The 27,663-nt window shown below is 39.3% G+C and overlaps 2 protein-coding genes across 9 annotated transcripts in view; both read right to left on the bottom strand.

The window, feature by feature from the left end:
- Positions 1-8: 8 nt before the first annotated feature.
- On the bottom strand, positions 9-20,704 carry cwc22 (CWC22 spliceosome associated protein). The gene is made up of 20 exons (XM_088083515.1): positions 20,594-20,704; positions 19,180-19,236; positions 18,849-19,072; positions 16,874-17,211; positions 15,798-16,052; positions 14,570-14,698; positions 14,271-14,439; positions 13,406-13,459; positions 13,110-13,245; positions 12,484-12,690; positions 12,292-12,354; positions 12,111-12,206; positions 10,953-11,034; positions 10,454-10,514; positions 4,913-4,990; positions 2,917-3,069; positions 2,643-2,770; positions 2,031-2,132; positions 913-1,097; positions 9-809 (listed from the first exon to the last, which is right to left on the bottom strand). The coding sequence occupies exons 2-20, from the start codon at positions 19,232-19,234 to the stop codon at positions 277-279; spliced, it is 3,048 nt and encodes a 1,015-aa protein (XP_087939641.1). The 5' UTR covers positions 19,235-19,236; positions 20,594-20,704; the 3' UTR covers positions 9-276.
- Positions 20,705-21,612: 908 nt separating this feature from the next.
- itprid2 (ITPR interacting domain containing 2) overlaps positions 21,613-27,663 on the bottom strand; it is a 52,008-nt gene continuing 45,957 nt past the window's right edge. For 4 of the 8 annotated variants that reach the window (XM_088083510.1, XM_088083511.1, XM_088083512.1 and 1 more), the window contains 4 exons: positions 27,531-27,645; positions 26,422-26,493; positions 25,942-26,262; positions 21,613-24,979 (listed from right to left, as the gene is read on the bottom strand). In XM_088083510.1, the coding sequence (XP_087939636.1) occupies positions 24,872-24,979; positions 25,942-26,262; positions 26,422-26,493; positions 27,531-27,645 (616 nt within the window). In that variant the 3' untranslated portion in view covers positions 21,613-24,871. The remainder of the gene's footprint in view (positions 24,980-25,941; positions 26,263-26,421; positions 26,494-27,530; positions 27,646-27,663) is intronic. The other 4 variants (XM_042494377.2, XM_042494380.2, XM_042494381.2 and 1 more) reach the window with 2 other exon arrangements.

Genomic DNA, 27,663 nt, shown 5'->3' with positions numbered 1-27,663 from the left:
GAAACAGATTACAAAACATCTAAATCAACTTTAATCTTTTTTTTTTGCATTTTATCAACAACGAAATTCATTAATAGAAAATACAGACGGAGGATGAAGACAGAGACAGGCGAAAAGAGCAAGAGAGAGAGAGACGGGTCCCAAATCCAAAACACCAGAGTGACAGGGTGAGGTAAAGAAACGAGGGATGACGGACAGGAGGAGAAGACGGAGACTTCACTTGTCTGTCAGTCATCAGTCCGTCACTGCTGCTTCTGCACGGAGGGATGAAGAGTTTTACCTCCTCCTCCTCTCCTCTCTCTCTCTGTTCCTGTCTCTGTTCTCTTTATTCCTCTCTCTGTCCCTCGGCTTCTCTCGCTCTCTCTCCCTCTCTCTCTTCTCCTCTGTCTCTCTCTCTCTCCCTCGCTCCCTCTCTCTGTCCCTCCCACTGTCTCTCTCCCTCTCTCTGTCTCTGTCTCTTTGGCGGCTCTGAACGTCCATTTTTCGTCTCCTCTCATCCTGCTGCTGCCTCTCGTCCTCTTCTTCTCTTTCGTCTCGTCTGCTCCGGCGGGCGCCGTCACGTGCACGCTCCTCAGCCTCACGTGCACGATCATGCCCCTCCACCTCACGTGCGCGGCCTTTCCTGTCCTTCCTCGCCTGCTTCTCGTCGTCACTGTCATCGTCGTCCTTGTCACTTTTGCGTCCCCCTCGCTTCTTGTCCGACTGTTTGTCCTTCTTCTTCTTCTTGTCCTCCACTTTCTTTTTCTTCTTCTTTTTATCGTCGGCCTGTTCTTTTCTCTTCTTCTTCCTCCTGTGTTTGCTGTCTGAGTCTGGAGAAAAAGGAGGGAAAATATATATTAAGATTTTAATTTCAGATTTTTCAGAGGTAATAAAACTAAATAAAAGTCAACTGATTAATAAATATGGATGAACCTGAGCTGCTGCTGCTGCTGGAGGAGGAATCTGAGGAATCTGATTCGCTGGAGGAGTCTGAGGAGGAGGAGTCAGATGAGGAAGAGGATGACGAAGAGGACGAGGAGGAGTCAGAGGACTCCACCTCCTGGTTCTGAGTCATGATCATCTTGGGAGCGTTCTTCAAATGTTCCCTCAACTCGTCCCTGAGAGAAACAGGAAATATGTGTGTGAGATAATAATAATGATAATAATAATGATGATAATAATAATAATAATAATAATAATAATAATAATAATAATAATAATTTAATAATGCTTTTCAGGACACTCAAGGTAACCTTACAGATACAATAAATATATTACATACAGTAATAAAACAACAAGGTATCAGGACGTAAGTAAAACAATACTTAACAGTGGTCACAGAATAAGAAAGTCATGATGTTTGTAAACAACATTTATGTGAATGTTCAGACTGAATTTAACAGATTTTTGGGGAATAAAATTAAAGAAAGTCTAATTAAAATTCGCAAAGACACTACATGTGCATTGAGTGTGTCACATTCACAAAACTTAATCTTTGTTTTCCAAATAACCTCGTTTTGTGTTGAACGTTTGATATTTTATGATTCTGCTGTAAAGTCTCTAAAGCTGGATTTCTGGAAATTCAGACTCTTTAATAGTCTTAAGACACTTAATAGTTGTTTTACTTAAAAATATGCAGATGCTATGGCCAATAATTCTTTATTTTATTACCTTTTTTCAGTAGCCACAGCGCCATCCACTGTCAAAACAATCCTACTTTTAGTTCGATTTACAATGTTTAACATCTCTCAGCAGCCCACAATCAAGTACAAAAACATGACTGTCTACAGCAGTAAAGAGAATATATTTAAGTTTTTTAATGCCCTTTAAGAGCGTTATTTAAGGTTGGTTTTTTTTGAGGAACTAAATTCAATACTTTTCAAGACCTGCAGATACCCTGTTACAGCAGCAGAGTAATGCCCAAGGTCTGAAATGAGATGATCAAGTGTTCTGAGTTTTTTATTTAGCCATGTTTTGCATATAGAGCATCATATGCATGTGTGTGTATGTGTGTGTGTGTGTTTGTGAACATGTTTGCATGTATGCCTTACGTCAGTCCTCCCAGTCCAATAGAGGTGAAGAAGTTGATGGCGAAGCGAGTGTTTCTGGGATTATCACGAGGGAACAGACCTTCGAAGAACGACTGCAGAGTCCTGAAACACACACACACACACACACACACACACACACACACACACACACACACACACACACACACACAGTTGGCAGCTTAATATGTGCGTGTTTTACTCTTCAGTAACCCACAGTATACAAACCACAATCATCAGAGAATCAGTGCTGTTTCTTCCTGCTTTTACACTTCTAACCAGTAAGTGGACTAGCAGCCCAGTAACAGCTAAGACCAGCTGCCAATCGCACATTTTCCTTCTTCCTATTTCTGATCTTAAGTCCTCAGAACTGTTTCCCTAAAATAATAATAATGTTCATGATAAATCTAGGTTGCTAAAAAAATATTTGCTATGTTAAAACATAATGTTTATATTTTACTGTCTATTACAGCATTAGAGACTCATGTACTTTGGACAAGGGACAGAATACATCAGCAATGTGTTTCAACTGTGTGTGTGTGTGTGTGTGTGTGTGTGTGTGTGTGTGTGTGTGTGTGTGTGTGTGTGTGTGTGTGAGTGTGTGTGTGTTCGTACGGGTCTTTGAGCCTCTGGTTGAGTCTGGGGAGGCCCATATAGGCACAAAGCTCCTGGAAAAGGATCTTCACAAAGATCCTGCTGGACGATGTCGTCGTCTCCTCACTCATCCTGATACACTCCAACACCTGGTGGTCAAGAGACATCCACAACGCAGAGACAGAGAGATAAAATATAAGGTAAACAAATAAGAACAAACAATCAGCTTTAAGTGAGTTCAATCTGAATGTGTGTGTGTGTGTGTGTGTGTGTGTGTGTGTGTGTGTGTTCTTACACTCCAGGGTACAGAGTCTGTGTAGAGCAGGTGAGCAAACAGTCGGGCCACGTTCCTCAGTTTGTTGGTCTCCAGTCTGTGAATCGTGTCGTACTGCTCCGCAAAAATCCCTTCAAAACTCTCCATGTACTCCTTCTTCAGCAGACAAAACCTCTGAAAACACACACACACACACACACACACACACACACACACACACACACACACACACAAAGTTACAGACTGAAAAATCAGTGTTCACTTATTATGTTGTGTATGGATGCAAGAAAAGCTAAAACACGATTTAACCCTTAAGGCCCATTTAAATATTACTCACATTCATACTGCTCTGGACACAGAAATGCTTTTCAAAACAAGCTTTAAAAGATTTCATACATTAATCTTATTTTCCACTTTCAGTGAGTTTTTTTAACAAACATCAGTCCTAATCATAAATATCAAATAATCATTAATTTTCAGATTTTTAATCATTTAAAATGCCAGGTTTTTGTCATGATGCCGCTATATTTTCAAACGAAAAAAAGAAAAAGAAAAAACAAAAAATGAATTATTTTCAATATACTACATGCTAAGAAGTTGTTTGTAATATCACGGCATAAGATTTGTCAAGAATGAGCAGGAACATAGATTTATCCATATGCCAAATATAGTAAAAATTATGTCAAAATACTAAAAATTACAAATTCCACATTAAAAGCCCATAATGACGCCCTGAAATAATACAATGCATGTTTTATGCTTTGATAGCTGTGGGATCAAAAATTTAAGTTTGTATGGGTTTCAATGGCACTTTTTTTGCACTTAACAGTACGAATATAACAAATTTTGTTTACAGAGTGTATTTTAGACTTATTGTTGGTGCTGAGCTGGATATTTCAAGATGAAACAAAAATACACAATCTTGCCAATGCCGTACGCCATATGCATGAACACAGCCAAAATTATCAAAAAATGAAGTAAAATGTGCAAAACAGTCCCTAAGGGTTAATAACATATTTTTATGTTTTAATGTGCAGGAGAGTTGAGCAGTGATGGTAAAAGCATGCACCACCTGCAACTCTGTTATCATTACACATATTTAAATATTACAAATTATCCCAGGCAGCTTTGGAGGGTCGGTACCAGATGCTTTAACTAAGGAGAGTGCAGACATCCAGTTTAATAAGTTTCAGCTGCGATGGAGCAAAAAAATTCTGCGCACTTATTAATTTGCGTCTGCTGTTTGTGTTTCTAGACAAGATCTCAGTCTGATGTCTGCAGACTGCTGACCACTGAACTCCTGCAGTTTCTGCTCTCATAACCAGAGATGAAAAACACAAACTGAGAACTCAGATCAGAGTCTTCTTCCGTCTGTTTCTCCACAGAAATTAAATTCATGAGGATAGTGAGAGCCAGCAGCCACCTGGAGTCCAGAGATAGCTGGAGTTGGATCTGCATTTGGATCCCATGGGACACAACACAAATCTTGTGGGAACGTGCAATTTTTTGCAGCATTTTTCTTTGCAGCAGGTGGGTAGAGGTGGTAAAAAAAATAAAAATAAAAATTTAAAAACCATGTCATCCATCCCACATATTAATTAACACAAAGGACAGAGACGTCAACGAGTAAAGTGGAAAAGAAATAAAGAATAATACATTAAAAATGACAATTTCTTAACATTAAAAATGTCAGCCTTTAATTGGATGATAAAAAAGGGGCAGGAGTTTTAAGTGTTTTTTTTCAGTGCATGACTAAATTCCTATGCACAGAATAGCTCCAAAGAAACAAAACAACAATGTTTTGGATTATTCACAGGGAAACTGTGGAAAAGCGGCTACATTTTCGAAATGTAATTTCTCGATACGATAAGCATCACAAACTAAGCTCCATTCACCTCCAGTGTGTCGTGGTGTAAGCAAAAATATCTTAGAAAGATATCTTAAAATCTGGACACAAAAAAACAAAAACTATTGACAGAAACAACAAGAGAAGAGAGAAAATGTTGTTTTGTCTCACCCCGGCCAGCAGGCCAAAGAACTTCTCGTAGGTTCTCTGTTGAGCGCAGCAGTCCAGGATCATGTTACACAGCTCCTTCTGTTCACACAAACATCAAATATCTCATTAACACACTTATACAAAACAGAAATCACACATTAAAGTTCACAACTTTATCAAAATGTGGGTGTAAAATCTGAACCTTTAAAGACTTTTTTAATGACACCAGGGATGATATTTACGACAGACTTTACAGAAACCAAAATGAAAAATAAACAGAACCCACTTTTTTTTTTTTAACTTAAAACAATCCAGAGAGGCGAAAATGATAGAAAAGTTTTCTTTGCAACTTTTATTTTGAATTTTTTTTTTTTTTTTTAATGTAGTGGTTACCATTTATTTTGACTTTTTACAATGCAACATCAGAAGAATGTGACATAAAATAACACTGTTGAGCATTTTCATGACTTTTGAAATACTGATTCAAGACATTTTTACACAGATTAAGGCATTTTATTTTTATTAATGAATTCAATGACATGCAGCAAAAGGCAGCAAGCTGGAATTTAACCCGCGGCCGCTGCGGAAAGGAGACTGCCTTCATATATGGGGCGCCTGCTTTATCCACTGAGCCACTCGACGCCCCTCTTTAAGACCTTTTAAGGTCCTGCGGGCACCCTGATCTGAACTGAGGTGTTAAAATTCCCTGTTTTAATCAAACTGTGTAAAACTTCTCAGTTTGAAAAAATACTATTTGTTCATACTGAGGCTTTTGGACCAGCTGTGATCAGCTCAGTGTTGAGGTTAAAGTTCAAATTAGGTGAACGTGAGCGCAGCAGCCAGGAGCGAAATCCCAGAGGTGGTTACACCCTCAATCTGAGAGAAAACAACATCTCCAGACGTTTCGTTTTGATCGTCTGTGTGACACGCAGACAGCAGCTGCCATGACACGTCTTCAGATATCAGTGATGTCAGTGTCCGTCTCATAACACACACACATAACACACACACACGTTCAAACGCTGATCTGGGCCCCGTTTCCCAGGAACATCTTGAAAGCAAACATGTTTTTTTCACCTTCTTATCTCAAGAGGCGTTTCCTAAAAGCACTGTAACTTCAGACGTTCTTAGAAACGATCGTTAACGAGCATCTCCTTCCCACTCACACGAGACTAAGAGCGTCTTAAAATTCTGCAGACGGACCCAAGAAGAAACACACGTTTTTATTGTTTTTGATCATTTTTAAGTCAAACTAACAAACACGAATTTGATTTAGCCAAAGCAGTTGATCTGCCCGGATCTGTCTTCATCCTCCTCCTCTATTTCGTCTTCACTAATCACACCGTCCTGTTCAACAATGTAGTTTTTGACAAAATACTTAAATAAATTAGGGATGCCTGATAATATTGGCATGTCTCTGGTATCGGCAGATATTGGCTTTAAATTGAAATATCAGATTCAACACGCTATTATACTGCATTCACTGAAAAACATTGTATTTAGTGTCTTCATCTGCTGGTGGACTTTCACAATAAGAGTATTCATAATATGATGTTAATTTCACTACAGAAGAGACTGGATGAGCAATAAAAATTAGGTGGGTAAAAAGTGGATAAATCAATATCGGTAATTGCAAAAATGAGTTGCTAGGTATCAGCATATCAGTGAAAAAATCCAATACATGCATCCCAAAAATAAATACAGTTGAATGAAGGAGAAATTTGGTTTTCACAGCAATATAAAATAGTTATTAGCGAGGGGATCACAAAAAATTATAAGTGGAAGGTTTTTTTTCTTTAATAAATGATGTTAATGTAAAAGGTTATACTGAAGGTTGCACCTTACATGTGCGTGACTGGATTTGTGCTTAGTGATAGATAGCGTAATGATTTTTTTTGTTTTTGTAATTTTTTTTGTTTCCTTGCTACAAGAGGGGTACAAAGGGACAACAAAAACTAAATAAACAAAAACCAAAAACCAACACTGTTACCTATTATCCATGTAGATATTTTAAACATCAATATATAGATTTTAAAAATCATGCATCCCTGCTTCGTGATTAAACTAAAATGTGTTTTTTCTTCCACAAACTCGTAAGTCCGTCAGTCAGTGTGTTGAGTGAGTGTGAGACATGTTTGTGTTTCCAGCTGTTGTGTTAAATGATTCACTCCTGATGCTGATGAAACTCTGGCTGACAAGGTCATCAGCATTGACCTCCCTCCCTCTCTGTGTCTCTCGCTTTCTCTTTCTCACGCACGCACGCACACACACAAACACACACACACAGTTTGTTTCAGTATTCTTGTGAGGACCGTCATCATTGCTGTGCACAGCAGGTGTTTCTTGTCATGATCTCTGTGGCTTCAAATTCAGCCACATTTACGACGTCTGACACTAAATTCATTTCATAAAAAATAAAGACATGAGCAGGTGATGATGTCATGATGCTACAGATGTGGCGCCTCCCTGTTTAGGTCAAAGTTCATCAAGTTCACCTTCATGTACAGCGTGAGAACCTGAGGACAAGCACTGACTGCCCTCCCCCCAAACACACACACACACACACACACACACACACACACACACACACACACACACACACACACACACACACACACACACACACACACACACACACACACACACACACACACACACACACACACACACACAAAATATCTGCATGTGTTTGAATGGACGTCAATAACATATTACAGTCAAATGTGGCATGTTTATATGCTTATGCTGCTTTCACATGGAACTCTTTGGAAGAGGAGAACATAATGTGTTTTATATTTAAATAGTTTAAAATTATTACTACTACTACTACTACTACTACTACTACTACTACTACTACTACTACTAATAATAATAATAATAATAATACATTTTATTTGTAGGTGCCTTTCAAAACACTCAAGGTCACCTTAGAAGGCAGAGTTAAAAAGCAACACTGTAACAACAGATAAAATAAATTAAGAAAACAAATTTACGGGGTATAATAAAACTTTAGGTCATAAGAACACAGCTGCTAGTTGACTGACAATAAAAATTAACATTGCCTTGATCCTTGTTTCAAAATGGTCACTTAACAATTGCACTTGTGGTTTACTGACATTACATTTACATTTTTTATTGAACTTATGATAGTATAATTATTTTTAAGTATGTATGACAGATATTTTGTAAATTTAAAATCTAAAAGCAAAATTCAGAGTTTTACTTATTTGCAAGGCCCAAAACACATCATTAATTGTCCACACCATTTTATGGAGATGTACAGTAGGTTACATTTAAAAAAACGCTATGACCAGCAAATCCACGGTGTGGAATCTGGTTTAGGGACGCCATCAGAGTTTAGGGTGATGTTAGCGGCTCTGTCCTGTTTTTCACAGGATTTGGAGAAACGACACTGACAGCCAATGTTTCTCGAGATAGTGTCATGTTTGGCAAACACTTTAAATAGCACGTGTAAAACCATACAAACAAAATGTATCTACGCAGCAGCCACACCGGTTAAAGTTAGACTGAAGTCTAATCTTAGATTTTTCTCATCATACTTGTGATAGTAAAAATGACCGACTCAACTCTGCAATAAAAAAATCAATCATGGCTGTTTTTGTCTGGGACCTATTAGCTGTAACTTCCTTGGCGTGATATCCAACACGCAGACATCAAGTGCTCATTTAAAAAGCCTTTAACTGAGTTCTTGTTTTAATGAGTCAGATGGAAACATTAAAAAAGCGTTCAGTCGACAAATTCAAATCGCCGGCTGGTAATCAGACTCTGCTTCTGTCTGAAGAGGTGTTGAGGAGTCATCAGTGTGAAGGTCAAACACACAAACTGCTCCTCACAAAGAAAAAAACAATACACACACACACACACACACATGCGCGCACACACACACACACACACACACACACACACACACACACACACACACACACACACACACACACAGAGCTGATTGTCCTCTGACACATGATGTCATTCACAGAGCTCTCCATCTCTCTTACAAACACGCACACACAGCTGACATGCAACTGTCGGCGTCTAAAAGCAACCATTACTGTTACACAACTACACAACCTGGCCTCAGGACCCCACACCCACACACACACACACACACACACACACACACACACACACACACACACACACACACACACACACACACACACACACACACACAAACACACGGATGTAAAGCTATTAAACAGACACAAAGACAGCGTGTTTACACTCTTCTTCATCTCTTGGTTATCAAATAGTGAACTCATTTATCAGCGCCACCTTCTGGTCAGCAGTGTGAGAGGAAAATAAAATAATTTGTCGCATTTTAAAGGCTAAAGCTTTTTTTTTGACTCAATAAATTATTTCGAAATAAAGTAAAATTAATTCATTGCAGATACCTTTTGGCGATGAACTTATTTGTTATAACTCTAGATCTTATTTCATTCACGTCTAATCAGCGGAGCCCCAGAAATTTTCCTTAGGAGGGGTGAAAATCATGGGCTGGTACACTAAAACCAAAACCAAAAGCCACGACTGAATTTCAGGAATTTGAATATGCGGTTGAAGTATAAAGGCCAGTTAAAAAACTACACTAACCGCGTGTCCTCTTTAGGGTCGTGGGGGCTGGAAACAGCACGTTGCGTCACGCGCCTGTCTGATCAGGCGCGTAGCATTCTGGTTATTTGTAGGTTTTTCTTCTTGAGCAAAGGCACATTTTTTCTGTTTTCTCTGGTCATAAAGCAGCAATTTCAAAAGTATATACATCTTCCTACTGCAGAGACCGCCCTCTTTTGTTTTTTAACTTCATATTTATTAGTTTTTCAGTTAGAAAATGCACAAAGAATAAAAGGGTGCCACTGCATTCAGCTTACTGAACAACACTTTTTTTCTCTTATAGTTTGTCCATTTATGCTTTAGTCTGTAGTTTTTCCATACAGTAAAGTTCCTCTACAATGTCCATCCACTGCTCTGGATGTGGAGCGTCAGGTTTCATCCAGCTTCCAGTAACGGCCTTTTTAGAGACTCCCTAGTTTTATTTGAGGGTCTTCTTTATATCAGTAACAAATACTTCAAATACAGAGTCTTCTGTATTTCACCCACTTTGTCCTGAGCGCAATGAAAACATTTTTCTGAAGATTAAAAAATAAAATAATAATTTCCACAACATACATATCATTTACTACATCTGGTCACGTAATCATGATTTCTCTTTTTACACAGCACATCATTTGTATCAGGGTGGACGTGTCCCCCGCTTTATCACCCTCGGAGGCGGCGTTGCTTACAGTTAAAAAAACACTGTTCACTGAATGTCAGCTTGTTTTATTTATCCATACTTCAGAGCATTTTATGTTTTCATCCTCGGCAGAGAAACTGAGAGAAAAAGATGAGTTTTTACATAAATCCTCAGTCCTGTGTGTGTGTGTGTGTGTGTGTGTGTGTGTGTGTGTGTGTGTGTGTGTGTGTGTGTGTGTGTGTGTGTTTGAGTCACTGAAGCCTTTTAAGACTGCCAAGTGTGTGTGAGTGTGTGTGAGTGTGTGGACTCACCGTCTGGCTGTCAGGGAAATCCATCTTGATCAGTTTGTGAGCACACTCTTCAAAGTCCAAACTACAGAAACAATCAATCAATAAATCAATAAAGTGCACGTCCGTAAGCTGAGGTGTGTGTGTTCCTGTTTGTGTGTAATTTTATCAGTCTGTTACAGTGTTTCATCCTGTTCCCCAAACATGTGAGCTGCTCTACAATGAAACCATGGTAACTAGGCTGCGCGCGCACACACACACACACACACACACACACACACACACACACACACACACACACAGACCACACACAGAGCTTTAAACACAGCTTTAAATATTAGTCCAAGTCCATCAAATATAGCAGTAGCTGTAAATAACTGCCAAAACCCTGAGAGACAACTGAGTCACTGACTGTGTGAGTGTGTGTTTGTAAGTGTGTGTGTGTGTGTGTGTGTGTGTGTGTGTGTGTGTGTGTTTGTAAGTGTGTGTGTGTGTGTGTGTGTGTGCGTGCGTGCGTGTGTACCTGGACTGGATAGCGAGGTAGATGGTTCTTCTGAAAGCAACCAGGTTGACTTCGGTCTGATCAAAGATGGTGACCTTTTCATCTGAGAGAGCGAGAGACAGAATATTAAATATGTTAAAATTAGACTCTTACCAGAATATTTACATCATGATTAATATGTGATTATAATATCAGACTACTGGACGGTAAACATGGTCAGTGAAATGTTCTTTAACTCTCCATCTGTTCACATGAACCCCAAAGTGGAATTTCAATTAATTTAACTGCTTAATTTAAAGAGTTTCTTAAAAAGTTTCAGTTTTCTGGAGTATTAAAGGAGGATTTCAGCAGTTTTTTCATAAAGATTGGGGACTTATAAGGGACAGATTGAGGGATTTGTTTGACATTTCGGGAAATACGCATATTCTCTTTCTTGCCAAGAGATCAATACCACATGTACAGTATGTTCTCATCCAAATCTTGACAGGAACATGTTAAAGTGCACTTACCCCTAGAATTAAAGGCTCTTCTCAAATCATTTATCCAAAACAACATAAGGGACATTACACCAACATGGTTCCTCTTTGGTACATAAATGGACAAAATGATGAACCTCATAACTTTGAAAAGACTGGTATAATATCCTATGCAGCAAAGAAGTGCATCTTGTTAAACTGGTGCCACCAAAGGCCACCAACATTTATTTTCTTTAAACAAATTTTGAGTGAAACTATGTTTTGTACAGCACACATCTAATTATACCTCTATTTTTTCTGTATCATCTTAAAATATTTGTCGATTGTTAAATGCTGAAAATACATAAACATCACTGAAAAAAATAAATACGTGGCAAGCTTTTGGAAAATAATGCAGTTTTCCTCCAATTCCTCCAAATGCTCTGAAAGAATATACTTCTTATCTGTTATTGTTGTAATCATCTTTATATAATGTCATATATATTATTCTTATATACTTATGTCATTCGTATTTTTATTTACGTTATTATTTGCTTGATGTTATGTACACTTTTTGTCAATTAAAAAAATTTGTTTATAAATAAACAAATAAAATTAACGTGACATTTTTCGACTGTTTCCACAGACTTGGCGGTAAAAATCAGTGGAATGACCCTTTAATTTGACAAAGAAAACTGTCCGTGTGACAGGTTGTCTGTCTCACCTTCTCCCTCCTCTGCGTTCTCATCTTCATCTTCTTCATCTTCATCGCTGCCGTCGGCCTCCTCGCCTGAGTCGCTGCTGCCTTCGTCGAGGATATCTGTCGTACGGTGACAGCTGATTGGTTAAACTGTGACAGGAAGTGACAGCTCATTGGACAGATTGATGTTTGTGCGCTTCCTCACCTCTTTTGATAGTTTTGTATTTCTCCTCGTTCTCCAGGAAGTCCGGGTCCATCTTAAACACATCTGAGAGAAAAAAACACACACACACACACACACACACATTAAAGCTACATATACACACTTATTTCTGCAGAGAGACTTGTGGAGTCCCGTCTCCTTCTGTCCCCCTCTGTCTCCCTCTCTGGGACTTACTGAGCACGTCCTCCAGGTTGTACTCGTCGTCCAGTGGCAGCATGTGGGTAAACTGGTCTTCCTCGTCCACCAGGTCCAGCCCCTCTGGGATCACTGGATGGTCTTTGAAACCGTCTTTTCTGATGGCGAACATCACCTCGATCATGTACTGGACCCTCTTATCAATGGCCGACTCGTGGAGGACGTTCCTGAGACGCTCAAATATGGCTAAAAAAGAAGAAAAATAGAATTTGTAAGTATTTTTCTGATGAACTGTACTGATATTTAGGGAGTTTTTTTACAGTTTATTTTAACGGATCAGGTTGAGCTGTTGAATTAAGACTTTCTGGATGAAATATTTTGGTGATTTTTGCCTCTCGGAGGTCAAACACAGTCTGAGTGGAGGTGTTGCGTAAAGCGCGGCCATGACGTTACCATTCTCACAGGATCTGAGGATTGCCAATTCACACAGCAGCAGAAGGGGCTGTTTTTACAAAACATTACACTCTGGAACCCGGGTTACTTTTTTTCGTAAAATGTTTTCGTGTGAACTTAAAGGCCAAACCACAACAAAACTTGAACGTTTCATGCAAGAACTTTTGCCGTGTGGACAGCCGCTTAGTTTACACGGCATGAGTTGTAGATACCGTTGATTCCTCGCGGTGACACCTCTGTCAGTTTGAGTCCACACTCTTTCAGGAAGGCGATGGCCACCTCCACGCTGTCGTCAGTCGGACGCTCGAGTAGCAGAGTGAGCATCTCCAGACACAAAACCTCGTGGGCCTGAGGGCGAGAGACACCGGAGCAGACAGAGAGAGAGAGAGAGAGGTAAACACACTTCATTAGATGTGAAGATTGAAACTCACAGCTCTCTGTTATTATGTATTTAAATAGATATACATATACATATATATATATATTAACGTCAGACTGCAGGACATACCACATTCTGGTTGATGAGATGTGCCACAAACTTTGAGGCGGTCAGGCACTGTTGCTGAAAAACAAAAAACATACTGTTTTTAATACATCACAAATACTAAAACTACTGTGAATAAAACTGCCAATGTTTCCGATGATAAGATATGAAATAGAAATTTAATACCAGTGTCAACGAAAGGTTAAATCTAAATGTTTGTTCAGACTCAGGGTGGTAACCATTCTCCAAATCAATGATTCAATTTGAATCAAGTTTCGATTTAAAGATTTTATTTTTCAGCACTGAAGACTGAGCCACTGTCACTAAGTCTTAATTTGTAAAGATCAACAGATCATTAGATTTATGCCCTGACATTTTAAAAAGATAACCTACATGGTATAAAGTGTGATTTAAGTGTGATTTAGGTTTTTTTTTTTACAGTAAGGCCAAAAGGTCAAATCTAAATAATCCGGTCAATTCAAGCCTCTGCACTTTGCTGCATGTCGCCCCCCCTCTCTCTCTCCCCTTTTCACTCTTAAATTGTCCTATAAATTTAAGTCAAAAATCCCCCAAAAAATCATCTTAAAAACAAAACACAAAAAAAAAACTACAGAATATATAAATCTAGTTCATTGCCCGTTGGCAGCACTGTACTCTCGTGGTTGAGATCCATCTTTTTGTTTTAACGCATATTTATTATTTATTCATGTTATTTGTATAGGGACAAGTTTATAGCATAAAACTGATGCCCAACACTACAGCACACATACTTTGTTTTTATTTCTGGCATCTGTAAATTATTCCAGAAATTTTCAGTTGATCCACAAATCAACAGCACAGACAGACGGTCAGACAGACACACAGTTACACAGATAACCGTCACAGGTACCTTGAGGTTTCGGCGGTAGCTCCTCCTGAAGGCCAGGATGAGGCGTTTGAGGATCAGCTCCCCAATCTGAGGAAACTTTGAGTTGATGATGGCAACAACGGCGGCGTACACGTGAGTGAAGATCGGAGAAGCTGCTTGAGCCTGTAAAATGGAGCGAGCCAGCAGACCCCTGAGAGACAGACAGCACCGTTTTAAGACATTTTATGAAGGAAGCAGCGGAGAAATGCCACTTTTGCTGGTGAATACTCTAATGTTTGAATACTGAGTGTTGCTGTACGTTGCCGTGTGTTATTTCTCACCTCCCCCTGATGATGTTCTCCTGCAGCAGCTCCTGGATGATGTGAACGATGTTCGACACGTTGACTTTGTTGATCAAACCGTTGATGGACTTCTTCAGGGCCTCCCAGCTCATCCTCTGATAGGCCAGGCTGCACAGGAGGCAGGGCATCAGTGACAACACACACACACACACACACACACACACACACACACACACACAATATGGAAAAAAATTTTAAATAAACAATCGACATCTTAGTAAAATATCACTGTTAGGTCTAGAGTCAGAACCGAGTTGATCCCAGCTACAGGTTCAGTTTAAACTGCTGCTCAGAGTAACACTATTTTTGTGTTTTACGCAGCAGGGTGGTGTGTTTACCACTTTCTGTTTATCATCTAGGTTTTATTAAGGGATGCATGATATTGGATTTTGACGAAATCAGATATGCTGAAATTTCTAACTTATTTTGGCCGATGCTGATGAGGATATATGCACATATGTTTTTCCAGCTAAATTCAGAGAACATTAAGTCTCCTGTTGTGGAATTAACATAATACGCCTAGCCTCATCATGACGGCCCAGTGGTAGCAAATGCAGGCATAAAACTGCATGCTTTTCAAAATGTACACATTAACTGGGCACAAAAAAATAAACTGCTTTAACCTAGCTTACATGTAAAACATGCTGCATTTCTTAAAACTGTAAAATTCATCCCATTTTAACAAGCTTGGATGATGCTCTCCCTGAGGTCATCCTGATAAAAGTCAAAAACAGGCTAGATTTGACCTCTTTCACCTCATAAAAGTTGCATAATTTGAGCGCCATCTTATTGTCCGGTCATATCAGTAGAAAAGTTCATTTTGGGCTGGTGCCGACATTTCATTTTAAAGTCGTTATTTAATGCTGATATTATCGTGCATCCCTAATTTCATTTTCTGACGCAGCTCATCAAATCATGCGCTTAAATCGCAGATGTCACGAGTGTCCTTGAATGCACCATGTTCAACTGTTTTATGACCGAATGACTAAACTTTGGCCAAAAAATAAAGGTCTTTATAAAGGTTTATAATGACATAATTAAATGCTTACTGTGATGGATTGTCGCTCTTTGGCAAGTCTCAAGTTTCAAGACTTGACATGTAAAATTTTATATAATTAAACTGGGAATAAAAAGTTATGAACTAAAACCAAAAAGGATGCCTCTCATCCTCACTTCTATAAAAAGGAATAATGAAAAACCCTCTGACCTGGTCTTATCAGTGATTTGCTGCTGCATCATGCGCAGCTTGGCGGGAGGGATGTACGCTCCACCCGTCCTGGTGAGGATCGGGTCGATCTCCTCCTTCTTCTTCTTGACCGGCGGCTCCTCCGCTGTCTCCGGCTTTCCGTCTGCTGGAGGGGAGCCTGAGCGTCCTCGCCTCCTGTGATCTGACTCGGCATCTCGATTGGTCCGCCGGTCAAATCGCCCGTCCCTGTCGTCACGGCGATCGTCATAGCGATCCCTGGGAGGACAAGGAAACAAAATCATCAAAACTTTTTTGTTTGTTTAGCTACGTTTCTTGGAATAATTTATTTGGAAAAATAATTTTGAAATGAATGTGTTAAGCTCACTCAAGCCTTTTTTTCTTTTTTTCAAATTAAAATACTAAATACTAAAAAATGCACACTTCATACTTTTAGTGACTGGAATATGTTAACTAATGCAGCTCTGTATCACTAATTAAGAGATGCAGCAAACAGCTTTTAGGAAAGTTTTGCCTGTAACTTTTGAGTCAGTGGAATGAAAAGCAGGAGAGATGTGGGAGTGTTTTTAAAACTTCTGTAAAAAATGTCAGTGTTGCAGTGTCGTAGCAGAGATGCAGCAGTCTTTGTTGTGCTGTTTATATTTTTATTTTGTTGTTTGTTTCATATTGGGTTGACTGTGAGTTTTTGTTGGTTTTTTTTTGGTAAATATTTGAATGTTTGTTTTTCGTAAGGTGTTTTCTTACAGCATTATATGTATATATATATATATATATATATATATATATATATATATATATATATATATATATATGTTTTTCTTAAGGTCTATCATTTTTTTTTTTTTTTTTTTTTAATTTAACCAGGTTGGTCCCATTGAGATTAAGAATCTCGTTTCCAAGGGAGACCTGGCCAAGACAGTCAGCTGTGAGAACACAAAGTTGCAGACAGAGCCAATAAAATATATTCATCGCCTCATTTTAAACAAATAAAAAAGTAGATTCCTAAAATGACTACAAGCCAATAAAAAGTGTGTGTGTGTGTGTGTGTGTGTGTGTGTGTGTGTGTGTCAGTCTGTTACCAAGCATAGCGTCTTCTGTCGTAGCGCCCCCGGTCTCGTCCTCTCGACCTGGACCTTTCTCGTCCCCTGGATCTTGATCGGTCTCTCTCCCTGGATCTGTCTCTCTCCCTGGATCTGTCTCTCTCCCTGGATCTGTCTCGCTCCCTGGATCTGTCTCGCTCCCTAGATCTGTCTCGCTCCCTGGATCTGGATCTCGATCTGTCTCGCTCTCTGGATCTGGATCTGGATCTGTTTCGCTCTTTGGATCTTGATCGGTCTCGCTCTCTGGACCTGGATCTGTCTCGCTCTCTGGATATGGATCTGTCTCGCTCTCTGGACCTGGATTTGGATCTTGATCTCTGGAAAACAAAAACAGAAGAGTGTCAGCAGTATTTCTTCCAGTTTTTGGTCATTTTAAAAGAATCTGATCGACCCCGAATGATGGACTTAGACCTGAACTCCTCAGAGAAAACTGGACCAACAGACAAACATGCTGCACATTTTAAAAGTCTGAGGTTAGCTGGACGAGAGAGACAACACAGGAGCATCTTGAGTCAGTCTGAGTCAGTTTCTACTTTCAGTAAAAGCTTGTAGGCACCCGGGGAGTTCATGTCTACGATGACAGTAATGGACGCACAGTTCTCCTCTATTTGTGATCCTGTCAATCAAACAAGCTGCGTCTGTTGTTCAGTAGCATTTTCTTCACTGGTCACCGGTCTGATTTATGAAGAAGGCCAGCCAACTTTTACTCCATCTCCACCATGCTCTGTTGCCATGGAAACTAACTGCAAACTAGCCAGATTTGCAAGGGCAGTCATGTAGAATCACAAAATGTTTAGTGAGGCCCGATATCTCAAAGAGAGCCTCAACAAGAAACCAAAAACCAACTCTGAGAGGTGCAGACTGCTGTTTTACCTGCACAACCTCAACATCCACAAAGGCAAGTGTTGCAGGCTGTTTATTATTCTGACTCAACCGTTTTGCTCAAGTGGAATATGCTGCTTTAATTCAGGTTTTAGAAGCATTAATTGTACATGTATGCAGTGTAATCAGAATACGAGTCTCAACAGAGGTTTTTACCACAGTCTGTGACACATGGTGTCTTACTACTGACTGTCAGCTATGTATGTTGTACATAAACCAAATTGCCAACAGTTTGCTAGGCTGTGGCAGGGATGCATGAATCAAAGAAAAGCCCACATCTCTGATCAGAAGGAGAAACAAATCTCCTATTATGTAGATTTGGATGTTAACAGGTTTTTAGATGTGCAAATATTGCAGCATGGGCCTATTCAAGAGGGTGGTTGAAGAAATGAAAGAGGGAGGCTGTGTTTGCACGGTCCAACAAGTCCAACACCTGTGGAAAACTTTGGATAAATCCTTTTATAATGCAATGAAGTAAAATAGCTCAAGTGGCTGTGATAAACGACGTATTAGGGCATGTTAATTGGAGTATGCACAGCTGCATGTAAACTTAACATAAGTGAAATATCCATTTTAGAAGCCAGATAAACAGCTTAAGAGGAATATTTTCATTTTCAGAATAAGGGCAAAAAATTGACTATTTTGTGCATGTTAACGTAGTAATTGTTGGTAAGAGGAACTTCTGGACTACCTGGCTTAAGTGGCCTCAAATAATCAGCAAAAATAGATGGGTGGAGAAATTTTGAGAAGCGTTTATGAAACGTTGGCATTTTTCTGATGCAACTGGAAAATCAATTTGAATCAGTGACAATATCAAGCCATACATATCACACTTTATGATTTTTCTCACAGCACTCCTGTCACATCGACATTTGTCCTTTCATAAAAATTATTCTTGCACACGCTCAAGTGTAAAAGTCGACAGTCTTTTCCAGCAGAAGTTTTTCTAACCCATGAACCTGATTGTGCACTTCTCTCATTTTACACCCTTAACGAGGAACAACAAATCAAAAGTAATCGGTGCACGTAAACACATGAAATGCCAGTAAAATCCACATTACTCTTTGCTTACTTTAATCTGAGCTACGCTGCTTCTTATCTTCCTCAGTGCCCCCTGATGTTCATCCTCATCATCACTGCTGCTGGTGTCGTCTGAGCTGCTGGAGGCGGGACTCCTGGAGGGGGAACGGCCCGCAGGACTGGCCTGAGGGGACGGCTTCTCTTTGGGGCTTTTCTCGGCCGAGTCGGCCTGTTGGGGCTTTTCTGCAGCTGGACTGGACTCGTCCTCTGAAGGTCCTGAAGACAGAGAGCGGGCTTATTAGATGACTATACTGCAGCTACAACTTCTTCAACTGCTATTGTTACTACAACAAGATAAAACAGTGAAAGATGGTTTTACTCACCACTTTGTTCATTCTGTGCAGGACTGGGACTTCGACTTCTACCTGGAGAGGCCATACCTAAAAAAAAACACACATACACATTTATAGTTCTAATAAGTATTGTATCAGCCATCAGCGATCAACTCGCTCATGTAGAAAACCAGCAAAAATCCTGTTAATAATAAAAATACTTAAAATTAACAATATTCCACATTTTTCTTGTCATCCGATTCCCACATAAAGGCAGCAATATTTCAATAAAAATATGTCTCTCTATTTTCTGACTTCTCTATTCTGTCTATGGCTCTCGGAGATATTATTTCGTGTTAAAACAAGCTGAGCAATTTCCTAAAACAGCTGTCACCACCATTTCTATCAAATGCTACACAAACAGGAGAGAGCGGTGCATCTTTTTGGTGACTATTTCCAATGTCAGAATAATACTTTTTTCGTGCTCTAGTGCGTATTTACTACAGCAGTAAAAATGTTACTGTGAGCTTGATGGTTTCTACATAATTTACACATTTTCGTCTGCTCCTTTAAAGCGCTTGTTTAGGATCCTGCTGACTAAAAGTAGCCACACTAAGTATTGGACTTACAGATTTGTTGCTCTGGAAAAAAATTTCCTCCAGAAAAAAATCACACCTGTTAGTTTTCTAAAACTTTGATATAACATCAACAATAAAATCAAGCCAACTCAGAAAAAGGGGTACTTGACACTGACTGTAAAAAGTAGGTCTGCAACTATCGACTAATTTTGTCAATACAAATTATTTTCTCGATTATTCATTCAATGCATTGACAATGACAAATGGCCATGATAACTTCCTAAAGTTCAAGATGATGCCTTCTTTTTTTTCATTTTATTTAACCAACCAACAGTTCAAAAGATAGAAATTTCCTGCACTGTTTAATGAAGAAAGCACCAATTTTCCAAACTTAAGATACCCTACTACAATCAAAATATTACCTTTTTTATGGCTTGCCAATTGAATTGTATGATTATAAAAAAATCGAGTAGCCCCCATTTTGTTATTTGGGGAAACTGAACTTTTAAAGACGATATAACGTGTTTAAAGAGTTTATGATTAATCATTTTGAGGAAGTTTAGCTAACGTACAGTAAAAGCTAACACTGTGCTAAGTGACTATATCTCCGATAGGAATTACCTGACGTTAAATTAATAAGTCTACACGTCTAAATTAGTCATTTGGACATGTTATTACGACAACAATATCGTCTGTAACTACAGAATCACCTCCAACGGACATCAGTTTTTATCGCCATGTGTGTTTGGATGAGCTAAAGTTAGCTCGTCAGCTAATCCACTTTAGCTCCAGCTAGTTAGCTGTGTTGCTAATTATCTGCCAGTCCGTCGATAAAATTTTTGATTTTTTTTTACCCCTGTCTTTGAAGAGAAACTCTGTCTTCTTACTTTATTCCCTTTGTCTTTCAAATTCCTCTTGTCGTCCTGTTTTCGGCGCTCCGTTAAATCAGTGTCGCTTTTCCGGCGGAAAACTTCCTCCAATAACTTAAAATATTGCCGGGTCATGGAGAGCTTCCGGATTTCAAAATAAAGGTCCACATGTTTGACGGAGTATGTCAGTGTTGCCCCCTGATGGTGATAATTATTATCTCCTGCAAGAGTGTTCTGCTTGTCAGGTTCAAATTATTTATTAATTTACCATATGCACATCATATGAATCGTACTTTGTATATTATAAATATATATAGTCTTTTTTCTGAGGAAGATGTACATGTGCGTGTTGCTTCAATTACAACACTGCAACACTTACTTGAAGCCCTCTACATTATTGTGCAGTAATAATTTAAATGTGTAATAAAATGTGCAATATTTCAACTGCACCATACTCTTATTTAATTCTTAGCTATTCTACTATTTAATTGATACTTTAGCAAACTTGTTGTATGATGCTCCTGTGTACATCTTTCTTATACTTCTTATGCACATATTTGTACAGATTTTCATATATTTGTATTTTTTATACAGCATATATCTTATATTTTTATATTTTCTGATGTCCGTCTCATATATATTGTGTTTTATATGGTAGCATAATGCAAATTTGTTTGCATACTTCTTATTTCTATTTTCTAACAGTTTCTGTTTGTCTACATACAGTGGAAAAGAAACTGCATCTCTCAATACCCCCCACAGGGATCAATAAAGTATTCAAAATCTGAATCTGATATACAAATGCTGGAAAAGGTTGAAATAGCAATTAAATGCTGAGATTTACTGAAGCTTCATTCATAGCATAGTTTACTCCATAATGATGTGTCATATCTCAATCATATTTTTAGTTCAGAATGTAAAATTTTAACCTATAAAGTAAACAGAAACAATGGCTTTTAGACACAGACACAAACACACACACACACACACACACACACACACACACACACACACACACACAAATAAATCAGCACTCATTTGTACTGAAAATAAATACATCTTTATTATTCTCATCTCTATAGAGTGACCCCTTCCCTCCCTGCATCCCGCTGACAAGACATCAATACAAAATACACATCATTAATAGACATCAATAGAAATTAATAGACACCAACAGACAAACAGTGAAGTGTAATTAAGGTTGCGTGTAGGATTTTTTTCTTGATCAGTTAAAAATATAAAAATAAAAGCACGTAGAGCCTCGGAGCTCACAGTGGTCCAGCAGAGCAAAGTTTGTGATCAGTGAACATGAAAAATAAAGTTTTAAACAAACACAAAGTCAAAAAATAAATGATGAGGATAACTGAAGGTTAATAATGATTCAGAACCTTGAATTAAGACTGTGAGATGTGGTTGAAGGCTCTGATTCATCAATAATTGGACCTTCAAGCTTCTCCTCACCATGTATTTGTCACAAATATCAAAAATTAACATCCGCAAACATTTCCAAAAGTTCAGCTTTCAGTAGATAATATTAATTCTTATGTGAGTCTGTGTGGAAATTTTGAGACTCATTGTTCTACGAAGAAGATTTTTAAAAAGAAAGAGGTATTTAGGAGCGTGTTTGTATTGACTGACAGGTCTTGGGTGCAGAGTGTTTGTGTCACCTCAGATACTCCCAAGATTTTCAGCTAAGTTCATGTGAAAACCTACGAAGGACCCTAAACACCCTGCAAACAGGCTTTAATGCTGAAAAAAACAATGTTCATTAATTGGTCATTAGTTAATAATTTCTCAGTAATCAATCATTTCTGTGGATTCTGTGCAAAGAGGAAGAAAATCAGAGTTTCTCTCAATAAAACCAGCTGCAGATTAGTTAGCATGAGTGATGCAGGTAGACAGTTTGTGCTGAAGTGGTGCAGGATGACCTGAAATGTTAGCAGTGATTTACTGATAATCTATTTACAATAGTGTCAGTAATCAATATGTATATCTATATATATATGTTCATATTATTGCACACAAAATTGTGATTGGACAGTGGGAAGCTAAGATGTTAATGCAGCTAACGTGCTGACGCAGCAAAGGTTTCGGCTACACCGTCCGCTCACACAATAAATGTGATGCGTTCCATTAACACCAGAAAGTCGGAATTCAACTATGAGTCTGATTTTCCAAGCTCCCAGTCGAAAATTTCAACTGTAACTCCCCCCCGAAGTCGGATTTAGGACTCAAAAAGTTAGAGTAACTTCACCAACCTTGGCCTTAAAATTAAGACGGCCACTCCGTGCATGAAAAGTGGTCAAAGCTGTGACAATATACTGTTTATTTGCACTTCTGTGTTTTTGTGTCTCACTAAAACAGATGTAAAATAACGTGTTGTTATTAACTGGTATTGCTGACTAAAGCTTTTCCGACTTCTCGTACTGGAATGCGATCAACACAAGTCATTCGCAGCTCCGATTCCGACTCCCGAACTAAATGGAAAGCGGCAATAATCTGCTCACTGAGCTTTTAAAACCGGGCATTACATCATCATCATCAACATCATCATCACTGTCGCCATGACAACTTACTGAAACCTGCTGTTGCTGCAGAGTAACCTTTGACCTCCACAGTACCTCATGACATCTACACGAACATCATCACCTGCTCTGAAACAACCAACACACACACACAAAACAAAGACCGTGAGTGTTTGAAGGCCCTCACACACCAAACCGATGGTTCACATTTGGTCAAAGGGGGTTGATGAGTGTCCGGTGCGCTAGTTTTGGAGCCGGATGTATGTGACATCACGGTGTATCAGGCACTGTTGGCCTTCGTCACCTCTTGTTTGCTTTTGCTGGGCTTTTTCTGGCTTATTCAACATGTTGAATCAGCATCCGAGACAACAGAGCTCATCATTCAATGAATCACTCTGATTGGCAGTTCAGCTTGGCGTACGAGAAGAGAAAAAAACAGCTAAAGTCGAGAGGGTGTGAAATCAATTTTGTTAAATTCTCTTTATTTTTAGCCATTGAGCTTGGTTCATAATGGTTTGTGTTACTGTTCACTAGCCCACAGTAAATATCATATGTTGGTAATGAGCTAACTGGCTAATTAGCTCCTTGAATCCGTCTTGTCGGTCTCCCACTTTTTCTTTTTTTAGGGGGAAATACAGACTACCTCCACCTGCTGCTCCTGTGAGTTATATCCAGGCGCAGAGATTACGTGCAGGTTGGCCATCAGCTGAAATCTTTGCAGTGTGTTCAAGTGCAACTTTTTGCCCAAGACACAGGCAACGTGAGTCAACGCAACAGTCAGCCTTCGTTGCCACTCGTTCTTTGATGTCAGTTTGGTGTGTCTGGGCCTTTAAAGGGACAGTCCAACGTTTTGTGAAATCCTTTTAGTTGGGGACGTGTTTAGCCTAGCTGAGCACGAATCAGAAAAAAAACATGACAGATTTAAACGTGAACAAGGTGAGAGGAAGAGAAGCACAATGACAATGATGATGATGATGGTGGTGATGAAGAACGGTGGACAGTTGTAGGATCACAATCCCTAAATAATTATGTACTAAAAGACCTCTTTAAACCTTTTACATGAAGATGAAATGTGCATGGAATGAGTAACTTTAAGAGGTAAAAGCTCAGTTTGAGAGAAGATTAAGGAATGTAACGCCCAAACTAAAAGGAGTAAGAGTTTAGCTTAAATTATTATTAAGGCACTTAATAGTTTTTTAATGAAAGTTGGTTCCCTGTGTGTTGCTCTGATGACATGTTAAAGGCTAAATTCAGCCAAATTATCAAATTAATGATTGTTTTAAGTTCATAGCTACTCATTACGTATGGTTATTATTATTGTCATCATCAGGACGGACGATCTGATCTCATACTGGGATCTGGAACAAATGAATCTGATAGGGACATTCACAGGACTGGGACTAGTATTGGTGGTACTGTTTGTAGTACTTGTAGTTGTTTTGATCAAACAGCTTAGAAAAAAAAACAGGATGTGAGGAAAAGAAGGCACATCATCACTGATGGTTCACAGGCTGTTCCAGACTGATGCTCCCAGCATGCATCACACCAGCATATAGACACATAAATGTCATGCGTCCTGTCCGAGTTTCTCACATGTGGCTGATGTGCTCATTTTGTCATCAGTGTTACAGACGTACAGTGTTACAGACACATAGTGTTCCACACAGACAGTGTTACTCAGCTATACAGTGTTAAGACAGACAGTGTTGCTCTCAGGCTGTGGTTACGAAGGCTGAAGGTGAAAGGGGGCTGTGCTCTGCTGTTGCCATGACTACTGGGGTTGCTGCCTACCGGGCAGGGGTGATCTCCGTGGCGACACAGCAGCCAGCAGCTCGCTGAAGATCTCTTGTCGGACCTCCTTTGCCACGCTCTCTCGGATCTGGAAAACAACAGACTGAACTAGTAAAAATTTCATTTGCTGATGAGCTTTTATTACAACAAAAATTAGACTAAAACTAAATTTAAAAAAAAAAACAGGTACAAGTATCTATTACGACAGAAATAAACATTTCCTGCTACAATGTAGTGCAAATGAAGACATTAGAACAAGGTTCTTTACAAAAATTACACGTAAATTTCAAGATTTTGATAAATTCTGACCAGAATTAAAATGCAACATCTACATGGAGAAAATAGTGTCAATGCCACAGAAACAGGAAAATATGTCAGTGCATGTCACAGCCTTAGAGACAACCAACACAACAACTCCCAACAGCTGGACTTCATCTCCTAACAGCTCATACTCTGCCTTTTAAATTAAATTTATTTTATTTACTCTATTTACCATACTCCTTTTTTCTTTCTTTTTTTTCCAATTAATCCTATGAATTTGGATTCATATATTATTTCATTTTTCTATAATGACCCCAAAAAAACATTAATTATATTTTATTTTATTTTATTTTATTGCATGTATTATTCTATTTTCTTGTCTTCTCTTTTACTAGTTTAATGACCTATTTCACTAATAATGCATGTGATCTGTTGATTTCTTTCACTGAAAAATTATATTTGGGGCTTTTTGCCTTTATTTTCCTTTATGTTTTTCCTTTAAATAAATGTGAAGGGGGAGAAATAGGGGAGATGGCATGCAGCAAAGGGCTGCAGGTTGGTGTTGAACCTGCGGCTGCTGTGCAAGGATACAGCCTTTGTGGATGGGGAGCATGCTCTACCAGGTGAGCTATCTGGCGCCTCATGTTCAGTGTATTTAAATTGTAATTGTGCTTTGAAAATGCATGCCAAATGTTCTGTCTATAAAGCTTGTTGAGCTGAATTGAATTAAATATAAACACTGACTTTTTAAGCGGTAAAATGCCAGTAAAAGTTCTGACAGACTGTCACCTCTCTGATGAGCTGCTGCAGGTTTTCCACATTGACTCCTCCTGCTGCTCCCTCCTCCTTCGGTACTTCTGCTCCTCCTCCTCTTCCTCCTCCTTCGTCCCTTTGTCCCTCCTCCTTCTCCTGCTCCTGCTCCTCTTCCTCAATCTGTGTGTTTGGTCGAGGAGGGGGGGCAGGAGTTATGTTAACCGATGCCCTGTACACACCTCCTCCTCCCCCTCGGACTGGACTGGAGGATCGGGATGAGTGGTTGGTAGAGGGGGCGTGGCCGTCATAGCTGAGCTCTGATTGGAGGTAGAGCTGCTCTCTGAGGAGGTCCGACACCTGGACAGAGAGGAAAAGGTTGTACATTAGGATAAACGTTAAGTAATGGCTTTATATAATTTTTTGTGTGTATAGGTGTGTGTGTGTGTGTGTGTGTGTGTGTGTGTGTGTGTGTGTGTGTGTGTGTGCGTGCGTGTGTGCGTGTGTGTGTGTGTGCACGCTGACCGGCTCCATGGCTCTCAGTGCAGAGGCGGTGGACAGACTGTCAACACTGTTGTTTCTATGGAGACCCTGAGGAAGAGAGCATGTGGCATCACATCAAGCTTATCTGTTTATTCTAAAATAACCCAATTTGACTCAAAGGAGTTTCAAAAACATACTAAAGATAACAGTTCCTGATCAGACAGCGTTGTGCGTTTTAGAATATAAATCCAAAAACAGCCAAAACGCCGAACTTGAAGCTTCAAAACAGGTGGTCACAGTGGCTTTATCCTGTCTATGTCTATACAGTCTACGTAGGGCTCGACATGAACTTTTTTTTGCTCACAAGCCACTGTGGCTAGTGGTTTTCACAAGTCACTAGCCACAATTTTGTTTCACAGCCACAGTTTTAAGCCTATCTGACTGCTCATTTATCATCAAATCCAGAGAAAAATAAGTATGCTTGTATGACTTATGCATTTAGTCTGTCAGTGTTTCTCCCCAGGCTCTCCCCCATGCCCTGTGAAGTATATACCGCTTTATATTCCTCATAAAGCTCCATCAGCTGCGTTTGTTCAGCCGCTGAACACTCACTCTAATTTTTTCCGCTTTCTGAATCATTTGATCGTCTTTTCGTTCATCCATTCATCTGGGCTTCTTATGTAACCGGACTGTGAGCACAAATCACCACAATGCAGGCCTGTCTTGAGTCAGCCTTGATTAAATGAGGCTACACTGAGTTAGTGGAACAACTTGAGGCTTAATGGGAGGTGGTGCTAGTTTAAACTGGGCATTTTCAGGTGAGCTTGGCTTTTTTTAGTTTAGGCTGATGCTTGGCTTTGGCTAAGGAGGATTTTTTATCCATTTTTTACGGCAGCATTCGTCATGCCCTTGCATATCTTAACAAGGTATTAGCACATTTCCATTACCATACTGCATGTGCAACCTTGAGAACGTCATTGTTTACAACTGTTAAAAGGGTCTATTTGCACAGTCCACATCCTGTAAGCCAGACTGATGTGAGTGTATACTAAATGTCTTCTATGTATATATACATGCAGCGTTGTATGTATTCACACAGGAGTATATGCATGTGTGTATTCAGTTTGTGCACTGTGTGTAAATACCCTGTGTTGTGTGTGATGCGTCAGCTCCATCAGTCTGTCCTCCAGCTGTTGTTCCAGCTCCTGAAGTTCCTCTCTGACTGCTGACCTCAGAGACTGAAGCTGCTCCACCTCCATCCTGCACACACACACACAC

This window comes from Plectropomus leopardus, chromosome 10 (assembly GCF_026936395.1).
Source record: "Plectropomus leopardus strain MGB_pleo_1.0 chromosome 10, ASM2693639v1, whole genome shotgun sequence".
In the NCBI taxonomy this organism is placed as follows: Eukaryota; Metazoa; Chordata; class Actinopteri; order Perciformes; family Serranidae; genus Plectropomus; species Plectropomus leopardus.
Note: the sequence above shows the minus strand (reverse complement) of the source record. Positions and strands in the feature narration are given on the sequence as shown.

Coding starts and splice junctions, on each gene's coding strand:
- cwc22 (XM_088083515.1), bottom strand. CDS start 19,234: ATGGCCTCTCCAGGTAGAAGTCGAAGTCCCAGTCCTGCACAGAATGAA. Junction 17,212..18,848: donor GCAGCGTAGCTCAGATTAAA/GTAAGCAAAGAG, acceptor TTTGTTTTCCAG/AGATCAAGATCCAAATCCAG. Junction 12,207..12,291: donor ATACAAAACTATCAAAAGAG/GTGAGGAAGCGC, acceptor ACCGTACGACAG/ATATCCTCGACGAAGGCAGC.